We start from the raw sequence: 15,992 nt of genomic DNA, 5'->3' as shown, positions 1-15,992 counted from the left end.
CAGAGCCTGTGACTTGAGATGCTCCAAGACGCTCTTTCTGGTGGCAATCTGGTCTGTACGTTTATTTTTAAAAATTAACTTAGTAAAGAGATGATAAAACTTTCACATAAGATCACCAGAGTATTAATAAATACCTTTTAATTAATGGCTTGCATTGGCTCCTCTTCATAAACGCGGGAGGGCTGGCGCACAGGCACGAGACAGGCGAGTTCAATTAAAGTAATTTATTGTTTTCTTCCAGAACAGACATAAAGGGCGTCTTGGGACTTGATAGCACAACACATGTTATACACCATTTTCACAACTAGCCTTGCGTGGAATTTTTTTTTAAAAGAACATAGTAATCTTAAAAAAATCTAAATATTTACATATTAATAAAACATATATACAGAAGATTGAGACATGATCCATAGGTATGGAATAATAATTTTTTTTTTTTTTTTTGCTAAGAAAGCCTATAAAAAGGATTTCTGAGTACAGTCTGAACAGTAGTCACAGTTAAGTAAACACAAATACAGTTTTAATTTACAAAAATGATTTGCTGTTGCAGTTTTACAACACGTATTTCCAATTTGTGAATCCATTGCACATATCTGTGAGCTGAACAATCCCCACCCCCCTCTCAAGTAGTGAAAAATTCAAGCTCTCGCCCAGTCTTGGCAGGAAGTGCTTTGAAGTTTCATGGTGTATATTTAACAGATTCCACAGCCGTAAGGTAAATGTTTCTACCTTTATTCCCAACCTATTCATCGTATTCATAGTATTGTAACAGAGGTGAAAGGTCACTAATTAATCTTTTCAATTCCCTTAAGACTTCCTTCTGAGAGGCAGAAGACAAATTTTAAAACACGCTTTGCAGAAAAACAAAAGCTTGGGTTCACAGTACTTCATTAGACTCTGATGAACAGAGGGGTGGGTTTCAGGGAAGGGGTTACTAACTGGCCTGAAATCGAAAAGGCTGACTAAACATGATGGAAACCATTTCTCTGAACCGTCCTGGAGGCTCCAAAAAGAAGACAAAGACACACATGTATGAGATGCAGCACACCTAGACCAGCTTTGTCACTTCACAGGGACGCCTCCCATGGCCTTGGGTTACCTAGCTGGTCTTCAGTGGATTCCAGAATCCTCCTGGAGCTCTCCTCCTGGCTCAAGGTCAACTGCCCTGTGTCACATGTACGGCACACGTATGTCACACGTATGTCACACGTACGGCACAAGTACCTTGGATGGGGTAGGAAGGAATTGAGGCTCCTGGTTTCACTAGCCCATTGACGTGTTGTTGCCCAGCCCAGGATGGCCCTAGCCCTCACTCCTCAGCCGCCTTACCGCAAAACAAGGGGGTGGGACTGAGGGCCTGAGCTACAACTCTGAGCCCTAACATTCTCTGCTTTGATCAAATAAGTGTTAGGGACATGTGTTAAATGACAGTGTAGCATACCTCCTCCCCAAGGTTTGGTGTTTCTACCGTCCAAGTTCCTTTCAAGCCAACTTTTGGCCTTTGGGTCAAGTGTCAAAGATTCACGGTAATTTGCTTTCTACAGTAAATGAGGTGTAAAAGTAATGCTTCTAAACAGGTTATTTTAAATTCACCATCTCAACTAGAGAAAGGAATCTGGAGATAAATATCTCTGTAAAACAAATACCCACATGCCAAAATACTTCTTGGAAATGAACCCACATTTTCATTTGTTGGTTTTATGTCAAGTGGAGAGCACGTGTACTAGAACCGAATGAAGTGTGAAGGGTAAGTACATTTGTGGCCAGTTGCCACATGATGCCACAGCCCTGGACCACTCAGTTAGAGCCATCTGTTAAAACAGTTGTTGGGTATCATGTGGAGGGCTGCTTACTCTAAGTTTCTCACCTTTCAGTTAGGTATTTTGTCACTGTGTTGACACAACTTACGTGAAAGGTTTTTCTTTCCTGACAATTCATGTATCATTTGCACTTATCAGGGACATGATATTTTGGGGGGAAATGATGTCACAAATGATTTCATCTAATAGGTTAGAGTCACCCTGTCTCCCAAAACAAGTTTTCCATCTTCGAGGCTGATGACAGTTTTAATTAATCTTGGCTTTCACCAATGCTCCTTCAGTCCTGAAAGGGCCACGCTCCTTTATAAAATGCATTGAAGCAATTTATGTTAAAATGTGTGCTTCCAAACTCTCTACCATATTCACATTGAAAAAAAAAAAGAAAACTGCTCCTTTTTGATGGACCACGAACCAACGGAATGATATGTTGGATGTCAAAATGCTGACAGTTCAACTCTAAAGATGATTTTTTAAAAATCTTAGACCAAACTGGAGGCTTGATTATTGCATATGACAAAGAAAGAATATGAAAACTATTCAAACATGACGGGTCAGCTCCACAGAATGCCCACGCCCTGCAGTGACCTGAAATGCTAGTGGATCTTTGAGGAGATTCAAGTGGAAGAGCTGTGTGTACTAAGGAGCAGGGTCACTAAAGGAAAATCTAGGCAATGAAAGCTGTCCCTGTATCTTCCGGTTTTTCTCTCCTGGTGTCAAGTATATGATCTACAACAGAGACAAGAGTGTGAAGGGGGTCCCTTCTCTAGGGAGGGCTCGTATGCTCTTCCATGACACAGCCAGATGTAGGACCTCTTGGGGAGGCATCTGTGTCTTATCTCTAAATCACTTTTCTTAACCAAGGCTTTAGGTGTGCCAGATGAGCAATTTTAGGCCATTAAAAATCTGCAATAATGATTTTTTACAGGAAAATCCATGAATGTGTGTTACTTCTAGAGGATGTTCACATCTATTATCCAGCAATAGAAAATGGCTAAATAAAATATGATTTACCTGTAAAACAGAATATTGTGCAGCTATTAAAAGAATGTGTATGGAGATTTGTAATAAAATGGAAAATTCTTGTTAGGTGGTCAACCAAAACAGAATAAAACCTTAGGGAACCAACTGGATGGATTTGACCTCCAGCATATAAATTAAAAAAAAATACAGAGAAAAGGCTGGGGAAAAAACACCCAATAATAATGACTTGTGTCTGGGTGGCAAAAATAATGAACATTTTCTTCGTTACACTTTTCTGTATTAATTTCTAAAAGTATGTACGTGGATGCCAAATGATGACCCCAAAATCTAAGCCTAGGTGCACTCTGCACTAACCTATTTCAAATTCAGAAGTCTCCCAACTCAGTGCTGATTCCTGGCCTTGCTCAAAAATGCTTACTGAAAGGGTTGAGGGAAGAGAAATTAAGAAAATGTTTTTCCACTATAAAATCTATATCCATTTTGTTAAAACTAGACAAACAGAAGGTTGCTTAAGTGTGATGGATTGAGATTAATGTCATCTGACGCTTGACTGTAAACTTGGCCTGGTTGGTTCTGGTTCATAGAAACACTTGGGGAGTTATACCCCTGCCCCAGCCCTCCTCAACACACATGAATTTGGAAGGAGCAAAAAGATCTTAACCAGATAATAAAGGCATTGTTAAATCTTTTCAAAAAGACCAACTGTGGCTGGCTCAGATAGACCAGATGACCAGATGAGGACGATCTGGCCAGTGAGTCTCAGATCTAGGAAGGAAGCTGCACGTATGGGACAGTCTCAGACGGTCTCATTAGGAGACTCGTAAGAAGAGAGCATGTGGTGGTGGCGCTGTGTTCAGAGAAGCCCCAGGATATGAGTTTAGGTTAGAGGCTCTGGGGAGACATGCTAGTCTAATCAAGATCATTTAATTCCACAACTGCAAGATTCGGGCACCAATCCGTGACTTCTTTTCCCTTTTTCGAGATGATTAAGTGGTATTATTTCTCATGCTGTCTAGTGATTTGTATCAAATCTCTAGCAGGAGTCTAGTGAAAAGACCTGCTGGGGGTGTCCTACAACTGCTCTCACTGGGACCTCACAGCCTCGGAATCTGAGGACAAACCCGAGAGCTGAACTGCAGCAGACTTCAGGCTGGCTTATGACAGGGCGACACTGAAATGGAATCCTACAGGGATTAGTACATCCATCAATTCTTAGGATCTCTAGGAAACATGCAGAGAAGGTTTAAGAAAGCTACGCAGTGGACCGGCTGGGAGTCGAGAGGTCTGGGCTCCGGCCAGGCCACCAACCAGCTGTGAGACCTTGAGAAAGTCATTTAGTGTTTCTGGGCCTCAGGCTTTTTTACCTGTAAAATAAAAGGACTGGATAAAAACGAGGGACAGGACTAGATGATCTCTAACGTTCCTTTTTTCTCAGAGTCCTTGAAAGTGTTTTCAGTTCCATGGGGCGGTTCTACCATCCCGGGTTCAATTTTTTCATCTGAAACATCTCTCTGCCTCCATATTCAGATGGGAAAATGCAAAGGTATTATTTCAAGGGGAATGGTTTTCAAATAATATACTTCTTAAAAGCCCACTGTGGCAGAATGTAGCCAGGATGGGCAGTGCAAATGCCCTGGGGACAATGGGGCTGGTTGGGGAGGAACCCTGCAAAGTATTGGGTTAGCCAAAGAGTTCACTGGGGGTTTTCCGTAAGACATTGGAAACAAAAGTTTCCAATGAACTTTTTGGCCAACAGATACAAGTAGAACAGCCAAGGGTTCCTCCGGAGGGCCTCCTGAAAGGGGACAATTTCATCATTAGTAGCAGCACTTCATGCCTCTACTGGGAGGGGGAGGTCAGAACAAGGATAATGGGAATTGTCCTGATACTCAGAGAAGGACAGGAACAATAGAGATCATGCATTTCAGTTCTCTTCCTTCATAAATATGGACACATAGCCAAACTAGAAGAGAAACCACTTTTCTGGCATTTCTGTAATGACTATATCCAGTGAGACCTTGATAGAAGCAGGTTGCTGTTGGCCTCCGCAGTTTATTGTCTGTTGCTTAGTTACTCGGTGACAGAGAAAGCACCTTCTCACTTGTGTGGCTGAGCCTACTCTGAGTTCACTAATGTGTGTCTGTGCACCTTGAAGTCAGGGTGAGTGCTGCCTGTGTACACGTGGCCTCGCAGAGTTCCTACACATGCCTTTCATAGTTGCTGGCTTTACCATGTCAAAGGGAGAGAGAACACTGAGCTAAGCTTGTTCACTGACAGGGTTTTTGTCGGGGGAGGTACAGGGTAGGGGGTGTCTGGGTTTGGTTGTTAGAGGCTCTTCAGGTATTTCGAGAGCAGTCAATACAATCTTGAGACCAACTGAGGGATAAACTCTGTCACGTGGCTCACTGATTGGACACCTGTCCCTCGGGCTCTCAGGTGAGAACTGAGGCACAGGCAGAGTCCAAGGTTGGAAGGATTACTGGAGAGTTAAATAATGAAGTTTGAAGGAAGTCTGCAGCTTACCCCTGTCGCAGATGCAACAGTGAGATGCTATATTCAGCTGATCTGGTTACAGTGTTAGCCACCCGGCTAGATGGATCAGCTTATTCACTCACTCAAAGCACAGTATTCAAAGGGTGCCCATTATAGGGAGAGTGGTGATACTGCCCCTCAAAGCCTTTTGGGGGAAGGAGGGAGAAGCCAGAACAGACAGGAGTCCCATCATAAAACAGATGATCCCTAATCTAAACAGAAATATCATTTTATGTTAAAATAGATATCTTTTTAATGTCCCAAGGTTTGGGGAGGCAAAATGTGACACTAAATTCTTAGGACTTGCTGTTCTGAGGTTTACAAGAAGATGAAACAGAATGTGAGAAAACTGTAGCTTTTCATATTCAATTTTCAAAATCTCCCTGAATGCAGGTCACTGAGCTCCTCTGAGGACTAAGGGCTGGGTCTCTTAATGGAAGTAGTTTGCTCAAGCATCGGCATCTCTGATGTTAAAAACATTTTCAACGCAAATATTTTCACATGCCATATTTTCCAGCAGGTGATGAAAATGGAAATGTGTTTTACCTGTTGGGGTTAGAGAAACACTGTCCAGCCGTTCATCACCGTCAACTGCCTCTGCTGGTTACAAATGTAAAACACAAGTCTCTTTAGTTTCAAGGCATTCATTCATTCTGCCTAATACGGTAATACAATTTAAAAACTCCAGCATACATAATAGTTTTCACCTTTCTTTTCCCTTCTCAGTTTAGGCTGGATCACATTAGAGATTTTAGGAGCAATATTTAAATGAAAAAAATTTTAAATGATATAAAATCTATTTTTGTGTATTACATTTTTTTTATATCTTATGATCCTTATTCTATCACTCATTGATGATTTCAGTTCATTTTCGCTTATTTACATAGGCTTCAGTATCTACCCAGAATCTGGGGTGAATTGTTTAAACATGATTGTTGAAAGCATGGAGGTCAGTGAATTCCTATGGCAGAATTTTACTGGTCATCCCCAGAAACATTCCAGTGGGGCAGGCTTATAACAGCTTGGGAATGAAACCTTTTTTGATGGCTGGAAACTCAATCTAAAATTGACATAAAGTCATGGATAAAATCAGAAAGAATAATAAGCATTTCTTCAAAAGATTTGTCACTTCTATGCTTTAAAATGCAAAATGCTGCTCATCTATTTCAATCGCCCTTAAGAGTTTTCCAAAGGTAGATCCTTTTATCACAGAGAACCTTCCACCCAGTACAAAAAAATGAAGGTGCCTATTTGTCGGTTTCCCGGACGTGCCGTGGACGGGCCAGAACATTCCATGGCTTCTGGGATCACTCTGGCCTGCTCCCTCTGTCTGAAGGCTGTGGCCCTGTTGGAATTTCCTGCACGTGTGCCCAAGAGGGCAGTTGGTGAGGGCTGCTGTGTGCAACACATCGTAATGCTGAGTTGGTGGTACGCAAACTAGTGCTTTGTTCTTGTTCTGCTTGTTGTGGTTTTGCTTTTTTGGCTGCTTGACATCTTAATTCCCCCACCAGGGATGGAACCCATGCCCTCTGCAGAGGAAGTGCAGAGTCTTAACCACTGACTGCCAGGGAAGTTCCTGATCATTGTGATTTTAGACACAATCAGGGTTCAGAGATGGATGGAGACATTCAGAGATTTCCCCTCGTTTACCTCTCTACCATCCTGTCTCCAGATTGCCACATGCTGGCCAGTGAAAAACCCATCACCCCTGTGGTGTGCTAAACCCACCACAAAGAGAAAACACCGAGACAGAGTAATCAAGACCAATTTTGATTGGAGAAGATGATGATGTAGGTGAATGCTTAATAATGAAAAACATATCCAGATGGGACAAATGGTAAGATTAGAATTCTGTCAATAGATTTATGGGCAAAATACAGCTCACACTAAAATGTTAAGTGTTTTTCTCTGCATGAAAAGTTTATGGCTATTTAAAATTTTGTTCAAGTTTAACAAATATTAAAATTTTATTTCATACTTAAAAAATAACAAGCATGTTATTTTCATATTTAGAAGACATTATTCTCTTAAAAATTATTTATTTATTTGGCTGTGCTGGGTCTTAGTTTCAGCATGTGGGATCTAGTCCCCTCACCAGGGATTGAACTCAGGCCCCTTGTATTGGGAGTTTGGAGTCTTAGCTACCGGACCACTAGGGACGTCCTGACATTATTCTCTTCTGATTGGTTTCAGTGAACTTGAATAGGAAGATGATCTTTCATTGTCTGGGATTTAAAATTTTCTTCAGTAATAATAATAGCTCTGATAGGCATCACCATTTACTAAACGCTTACCACCTACTGAGCACTTACTATATGCACCGTGTCATCTAATCCTTAGCAACCCCTACAAGGTAGGTCTAACTTATGCCCATTTTAACAAATGAGGCAATGGATTCAGATATTAAGAAATTTACCTAAGGTAATAAAACAGCTAGTAAGTGACTCTGCGAAGGACTTGACTCAGGTAATGCCTTGACTTAATCTGTTTGCTATTAATAGTCCAAACATATATAACATGCATCACTATAAGCTACATTTTTAAAACTTCAGGTTTTTTAAATTAATTTTTTAAATTGCAGTATAGCTGATTTTACAATGTTGTGCCAATCTCTGCTATTTAGCAAAATAACTCAGTTATATACATATAGACATTCTTTTTTTATATTCTTTTCCATTATGGTTTATCCCAGGATATTGACTATAACTTCTGTGCTGTACAGTAGAGCCTTATTGTTTATCTGTCCTATGTATAAAAGTTTGCATCTACTAATCCCATGCCTTCCCTCCCTCACCCCACTTCCCCTTGGCAACTACAGGTCTGCTCTCTAGGTATATGAGTCTATAAAACTTCAAGTTTTAGTTCATTTTACACTTTAATAATTTTCTCTACTTTCTATGTAATACTGCATTTCACTTAGTGATGACAAAAATCAGTTCCAGGGATGAAGTTGATCACTTTGTAATTCAGCTATCCTCACTTTTTAAAAATAGGCCTGTGCAAATATGTGCTCTGTAAGAACCAAACATACACAACCCCCACATCTGTAAAGGATTATGTATAAATTAGCAGCTGCCCGCTGCACGAACAGGGCCAAGTGTCTCGGATGAAGAACACGACTGTTACTTAAATTTAATTATAACATCTGTCTGTAACAACAAGCTCACAGTCTTTCTTCTCTGGTGACAGGCAAGTTGTGAGATTTGAGGAAGATTGAACAAGTCCAATAAAAATGTAATAGCAGGGACAGCTTTACTCTTAGATCCAACACAAAAAAAATTGCGATTTCCGTGCCGAGGAAATAATCTAATGAAAATTATTAAAAAAAAATCTACACCAGGAAAGGAATCATTCCAGTTATCGAAGAAAAATTATTACATGTGATGAGAGCCCCGAATGAGTTTCTATTTGGATTTGCAGAACAACCTTTCAAGTCTGTGGGGGGCACTCCTTTTTTTCTGGAGGCTGTGAGGGCTGGCTTTAGCGGTGAGTTGATTGTTTGCCCAGGTAGAGTGTGTACCTAATTCCAGGAACTGGGCCAAATACGATAAATCAGGTCGAAGCTGTGGAATACCTTTGAGACACTGTATTGTCACTTAGACCGAGAAGGAAACACAAAAAGAGCAAGCAATAGCATTGAGCCCCGGCCCCTTAGCCCCCATCACGAGACGACAGCAACACACGTGGCTCCAGTTCCAGCTTGCTGGGGCCCCACTTCCGTGCCGCTCGGATACAACGAAGTGGGGAAGATTTGACAAAACTGGGAGACAGAGCCTACTTGATAGGTCACTGCAGAAGCGCTGCCATTTCCGCTCTCCTGTGGTCTCTGTGTAGTCTCTATGTCACCTTCCACTTCTCAGACACTGATAGAACCTGCTAGAAGGGCAGGAGAGAACTGCCAAGGTGCCAATCACAGCTCTCTGAGCAGAGAATCTAAAGCCAGGGCCAGAAGTGAAAACGTCCTAAATCAGATAAGACAACGACCCCAGAGCAGGGCAGGTAGTTATCTGGGCAGGTGAGATGGGGGAGGGGGGCGGAGTCTGCACCCCATTCTGTACCAACAGGCATGGGAATGACTAACCCAAACCCTGAGATGGTTAAGAAGTGTGTTCCTTGGCCAATCTATCTGGGGGATGTGGAGGAAGGTCCCCACTGTGTGTGTTACAGGGAAGGGAATGGAGGCCAGAGCTTAGAGTAATTGGTCTCAGCATCTGACAACAGAAAAAAACAACAACAAAAAAAGAGGTGTGTTTATGTATAAAATATACACAGGAGCGGGGAACAACATCAAAACGGAGCTTGTTCTTCTAGTCCAGCATCTCTGAGAACAGTGCTCTCCAGTGTACTTAGCGCAGGCCCAGTGCACTACACCCGATGCACGTCTTCTGCCTTCGAAGGTGACTCTTCAGACTAGAACTTACCAGTCCTTTAGGGATCGGTGAGTCACTCGCTGTCAGTCAGGCCCTGGCTCTGGGACACTGAGCCCGCTTCCTCCGGGTGGTCTCTGCAGCTCCTCAGGCAGCAGCGTCGGGATGAGAATTTATCCCATCCTTTCCCCGCAAGCTCCCTAGGAGCTCCGAGCACTCCCTACACCCTCCCGTGTGCTGCCATCACCCCTTGTGACACAGAGAGCAGTTTTGGTGGAAGGAGCCTGTACAGATTTGCTGGAAGCTGATGGCATGACTGGGACCAGGGTGCAGGGACCACAGGGCAGCAGGTGGCTGGATGGGGCGGCTGTGGCTCTTTGCGTCTCCTTGGGACTAACCTTGTATTACATTTCAGTCTCTTCACAGTGATAAATCTCAGTTCTCTCTGATAATAGACTTAGTGTCTTTTGTTCTGGGGGTTCGAGAATTGCTCTGAAAAGCAACAGGTAGATACAAGTGCTCACATACTCAAAACAGTTAGGATGGGTTAATGCAGAATTCAGGCAACATAAGACTTAATACTAAGAGGGACAGTGTTCAGGCTTATTCTTGAAATCTGATTAGGGATCATCTGAGACATGCACCCAACATGACACCAGTGCTCACTTAACAAGGGGTGACTCACGGTGCTGTCCTTCCTAACACCTGTCAGTCAGCTGCAAAGAGCTCTTTCCTTGGAGCCTGAGATCTAAGGGGTCAAGAGTCACAAGGAGGCCTTTGTAAGGCCTTTGTAAGTCAGGCAGAGACAGGGGACCTTCAGTCTGAGAAGAGATGAAACCCGCCGGCAGAAGGTTGACCTTCCCAGGTGTTACTCAGTTAATCCACACAGCGTGAGGTCCAGGCGTCCTGACCCACGACTCTGAAGCTTTGGGGGAGAAGCGGCAATCGGGAGGGAAGAAAGAGGACTGAGGAGATGGGGGCAGAGAAGTGAGAGAAAGGACCCGAGGAGGGAGGCCAGGCATCTGGAGAGTGGCTGCAGGGGTGCCCAGGACACAGCCACCCCCAGGCTCTGGGGGGTATGGGGAAGCACTTGAACCTCAAGTAAGGGACTGTTGGGTTATTCTCCAGGATTTCACGTGACCGTGATGAGCTAGGAGCTGTTTGCTGTGGACTGCTGTCCCTTTGTTTCTATTCATTGGTTTGTTGGTTCATTCAACAAATATTCCCATGTGTCCACGCTGTGGCACACACTGTTCTAAACATTTAGGGACACACAGCCTCTGCTCCCAAGGATCTCGTGGAGGAGACAGGTGTGTCCCTGCCACTATGCTGGTGGCGGAAGATCAAAGTGTCTGGGCTACCTGTGAGGCCTCCAGGAGGAAGTAACCCAGGCAGAGAGAAAGTGGGTGTGGGGGTGGCAGCCAATTTCAGACCAGGGAGGGGGCTGATGTGGCTTCAGGGGCAGAAGCTGATGGCAAGAGATCAGGCTGGCGCTAGATGGCGAAGAACCATGCATGCCATGCTGAGAGGGGTGTTTAGCAGGGATTTTATTTGGGAGCCAAAAGGAAGTCTGGGGTGGGGCATGAACAGACCCCATTAGCAGAGGCACAGGGAATGAAGACTCGGGTCTCAGAATATGGCCAAGCCTGGAGCTGCACGCTGGGGATGATGGGTCAGTGCACGTCACCAGGGAGGATGCAGAACAGAGGAGACAGGCAGACGTGAAAGAGGCAGGGAAGGAGACCCCAGACTGAGGGGGGAATCTGGAAGAGAAACAGAATGAAATCACAGAACCTGGGGGAAGAGCATGTCAAGAAGGAGATTCGGCAGGGTAAAAATCAGTATGGTGGTCAAGTTCAACTGTTAATATAAAACAAGTGAAATCTGATGATCTGATGCAAATGTGGCAAACGTTCTTGTAGAGGAGTTAAGTCAGAGGGCAAAATGCAATGGATTCTAAGCTGCTGTATAGCATGGGGAGCTCAGCCAGTGATCTGTGATGACCTAGCGGGGTCAGATGGGAAGGAGGGGATAATGTATATATGTACATATAACCGATTCATGACATTGCAGAAATTAACACAACATTGTAAAGCAATTATCCTCCAGTAAGAAATAAATAAAGTGAACTGGGATGGGGACAAGAACTCTGGGAACAGAGACCCTTTGGGAAGAAATCTGACCAACAATGCCAGGAGAAAGACACAGAAGTGCTTTTAAGACGTGCAAGGAAAAAGGAGTCACTTGTTTTGTTTTGAGTTGGCAAAGGGAAGGAGAATAAGGTCATGGGCATTTTTTTGAGCGTTATTATATATCTGCTCTCCATCAGTGGCAATACTGTATCTAATTTTAATTCTCAAAACACCCTGTGGAAGGCATCAGCCTCGTTATATAAATGGAGAACCCGAGGCTCAGAGAGGTTGAGACATTGGTCCAGGTTGCCAGGAGATTGTAAATGGCAGACCAGAGCTAGCAGGGCAGCGTGTCCTCTGCACTGCACTATGCTGTGTTTATTGCAGATGATTTGGAGATGCAGGAGGCAGTGAAAACCGGGAGACAAAGAGGAGGGTGAGGGCATGACTTACTGTCCAAGCCTGAAAACCTTTGAGAGCAAAAGGAGCATCCCTGATAATCACGCCTGGACCATAAGAGCAAAGCGGCTGCCGTGGCATAGCAGGCCGGTGGGTCTCCTGACTGAAGACGCAACTGTGGCTGCACACTGCCAAGCACGGCGGCGCCCAAAGACAGACCTCTTCTGAGAGGTACGCTAACTTCGCTGATAGACATTCCTGTACAGCACACGTCAGGAGCCTTAGGACAGCGCTGAAACTGGCTGTACTTGTCTCCTTAGTGATGGAGACCCAAGGATGACAAGGACCTAGTGACTTGTCTGAGGGCCAGAGCTGGTGAAGAGCAGACATGCCTCCTGGGAAATGGATCTACTGACTTCTCTGTGACGTGTTACCTAAAGTGATAATCCATTTGTTTACCAGTTAAATTAGTAGTCCACTGCTCTTTTTAAAAGGAGAATCAGTTAAGTGTAAAAAGAAGCCAGAAGGGTAAAGAAGGAGGAAGGGAAGATTTTTAATAGAAAACTCATCCAGGAGTTGAGTCCTGCTGGCTACTTTTATAGACCTGTAAGGGTTTTTTGTTTTTTTTTTTTTAATTTATTTATTATTTATTTTTGGCTGTGCTATGCTGCTAATGGGCTTTCTCTAGTTGTGGACAGCAGGGGCTATTCTTTGTTTCGGTGCGAGGGCTTCTCATTGTGCTGGTTTCTTGTTGCAGAGCACAGGCTCTAGGTGTAAGGACTTCAGTAGTTGTGGTGCGCAGGCTTAGCTGCTCTGTGGCATGTGGAATCTTCCCAGACCAGGGATTGAACTCGTGTCCCCTCCATTGGCAGGTGGATTCTTATTCACTGTGCCACCAGCGAAGCCCGACTGTAAGGTTTTTCACACTGAAAAACCACGTGGTCCCTCAGTGCTCTGTGTCCTGTCAAGGGCACTCTGAGCCTGAGCCCAGAGCTTTCCTTCCAGGGGCTGGTAACTGGGCTCCTCAGCAGGCTTGGTCACTGTTACTTCTACTCATGGTGAGAATTCCAAGAGGCTGTGTTACAGATAGTCTCCTGAGTTTGTACTGCTGTTCTCAGAGAACCTCCAGACCTCTGTTAAATCCCAAAGTGTGACATTCTAGCATCTAAAATCTGTCTCCCCAGGTGATGGGAAAAGATATGGTACATATATGCAATGGAATATTATTCAGCCATAAAAAATGAAATAATGCCATTTGCAGCAACATGAATGCAACTAGAGATGATCATACCAAGTGAAGTAAGTCAGAGGGAGAGATGCCACATGATGTCACTCATTTGTGGAATCGAAAATATGGCACAAACGAGCCCACCCACGAGACAGAAACAGACTTAGCGAACAAGCTTCTGGTTGCCAGAGTGAAAGGGGGAGGGGGAGGGATGGACTGGGAGTTTGGGGTTGGTAGATGCAAATTATCATGTTTAGAATGGATACACAACAAGGTCCTACTGTACAGCACCAGAAACTATATTCAATATCCTGAGGTAAACAATAATGGAAAAGAATACAAGAAAACAATGTCTGTATGAGTTAGAGCTGAGTCACTCTGAACAGCAGAGATTGGCACAACATTGCAAATCAGCTATATTTCAAAAAAAATAAATAAAATCTGTCTGCCAAACTCTCACATCACAGCCACAGAAGCATGGAAGGCTCTTAGAAGGCCAGGGGTCCTGAGGTTTGATTAGGAATTTTTTTTTTTTTAATAATAACCATATAATGGCAGAAAACTGACTCCAAAGGGGTTCTTCATTGGTAAACTGTCCCATTGCTACTTTGGGGAGACTGCGAATTCAGATAGTGGGCAAATGCAACCGGTATTCACTTTTCCTGGAAGAATTATCCCAGAATTGCCAAGCCCAGATTGAAAAAAAAAAAGGTAAGTTAATATTTTACTTAAAAAGCTCTTAATACTTCACATGGTATTTCTGGTAGGATGATTATTGTTATTTCATTTTTTTAACCTTAAGCAACTAGTACTTTTTATAAACTCATGCAGATCCAAATAAAAAACCAATAGGTAACAGAAGCAGATCACAAAAGAGAGACCTTGTTTCAAACATAAAACTACCAATGAGATTAGCAATCTTTTTCATTTGTGCTATTTAAATGGCCTGAAGTAATTTTCACTGTTTAATCTTAGGGTGAATTTCAAAATCATTTGAATAAGATTTTAAAACACAAAACCAAGGCACATTATATAAAGCTTCTCCTTCAAAAGACAAAAGACAATGAAGTATCCGAGAGTAAAGAACTGTATTTTGCAACATCTAAGAATTCAGTTGAGGGCTTCTGCAATTATTTTCTTGCAGCTTATTCATACCTGAGCCTCTTTTTAACCTTCTTCTCGCCAGTTTGATTTGATCCTGCAGAATCTGAACCCAGTCTCTTGGGCCAGGAAGTTTATCCACGTGATTAGCAGTGCAATATTTTTCTGTGAAGACTGAAAGAAAATGTGAAATATTGTTAAACATTTGAAAAAAGAGAATGCATATTTGAAATAGGAACATAACCCCAAGAAGTGGGGGACAAAAAAGAGTGTATTTCTAAAAGATGTCAGTTCTGCAGTGGCTATTCTCCAAATCCATATGACATTCTTTTGGTGAAGATGGAGCTTGGCAGGGCCCATCCTGCACACCATATCCTGTGCTTCCAAATGAAACTGGCTATCAATGCTAGTAGTTCTGAAACTGCTTTTTCTGATTGCTCCATGTCCATGTGAATGTGTCTTATGGGCAGAGAAAATGCTTCCTAGGGGGTCCATTGGCCCCCTGACAGAATTCTGCAAGTGTATTAATGTATTTCACTTTTCTGTTGTTAACTCAAAATCAAATGGAGGGGACTTCCTTGGCGGTTCAGTGGTTAAGACTTCCAATGCAGGAAGTGTGGGTTCGATCCCTGGTCAGGGAGCTAAGACCTCACACGCCTCGAGACCAAAAAACCAAAACACAAAACAGAAGCAATATTGTAACAGATTCAATAAAGACTTTAGAAACGGTCCACATTAAAAAAAAAAAAATCTTTAAAAAAATCAAATGGAAAATTACACAGAGAGATGATGTTCTCATGGTGATTCCAGCTAACTGCATCAGCGCTCACTGGATCAATGCAGTTGGGTCTTAGTGAAAGCTCCAATCCTACTTTGAGTCAACTTCTTGCATCCCGAGCTAGCAGCTCCTAGAGAAGAGCTCCCTAGAAGCACAAAGGAAGCTCTGGGAGTTGTGTGCCAGGACACAAGGGAGCAGGACAATTATCTAAGCAAAGCCGCACAGCGTGCAGCGGTCCACGCGGAGCTCCGGCGGGCACTTCCGCTTCGCACTAGCGGCGCTAGGCCTGGCACTTCCGCTTCGCACTGAGCTCCCGAGCACTTTTCAACCTGCTCCCCTCGAGGCCAAGGCCTGCCACGCTGCCTCTTTGATGTTTAAAATAGTGATCGTTTTAATGTTTCAAAGGTTTCTTTTAAAAAGAAAGGACAGAGGAAAATGTCAGATTCAACTAACTGTAAACAATTTCTATTGAATAAAAAATAAAATTTTCATTTGAATGAGCACAGCTAGTGGCACTAAATCCACCACCAAAGGAAGAGCTCGTCCCAAATAAAAGTGTAACTTCAAGCCTCCATGGATAAATGGACAAAGTAGACTTAGCAAAAAACAATATGGAAAACATTTCAAGTAACATGTAAGCCCCTAAGTTGCAAA

General features: G+C 43.2%; 1 protein-coding gene across 7 annotated transcripts in view; it reads right to left on the bottom strand.

The window, feature by feature from the left end:
• Positions 1 to 209: 209 nt before the first annotated feature.
• Positions 210 to 15,992, bottom strand: part of BEND7 (BEN domain containing 7) — an 88,049-nt gene continuing 72,266 nt past the window's right edge. For 2 of the 7 annotated variants that reach the window (XM_025264372.3, XM_045162712.1), the window contains 2 exons: positions 14,615 to 14,734; positions 210 to 5,933 (listed from right to left, as the gene is read on the bottom strand). In XM_025264372.3, the coding sequence (XP_025120157.2) occupies positions 5,782 to 5,933; positions 14,615 to 14,734 (272 nt within the window). In that variant the 3' untranslated portion in view covers positions 210 to 5,781. Of the gene's footprint in view, positions 5,934 to 8,047; positions 10,193 to 14,614; positions 14,735 to 15,992 lie in introns of those variants that run through there. The other 5 variants (XM_025264376.3, XM_025264374.3, XM_025264373.3 and 2 more) reach the window with 5 other exon arrangements.

Source organism: Bubalus bubalis, chromosome 14 (genome assembly GCF_019923935.1).
Source record: "Bubalus bubalis isolate 160015118507 breed Murrah chromosome 14, NDDB_SH_1, whole genome shotgun sequence".
Lineage (NCBI taxonomy): Eukaryota > Metazoa > Chordata > Mammalia > Artiodactyla > Bovidae > Bubalus > Bubalus bubalis.
This window is presented reverse-complemented; position numbering and strand designations above follow the sequence as displayed.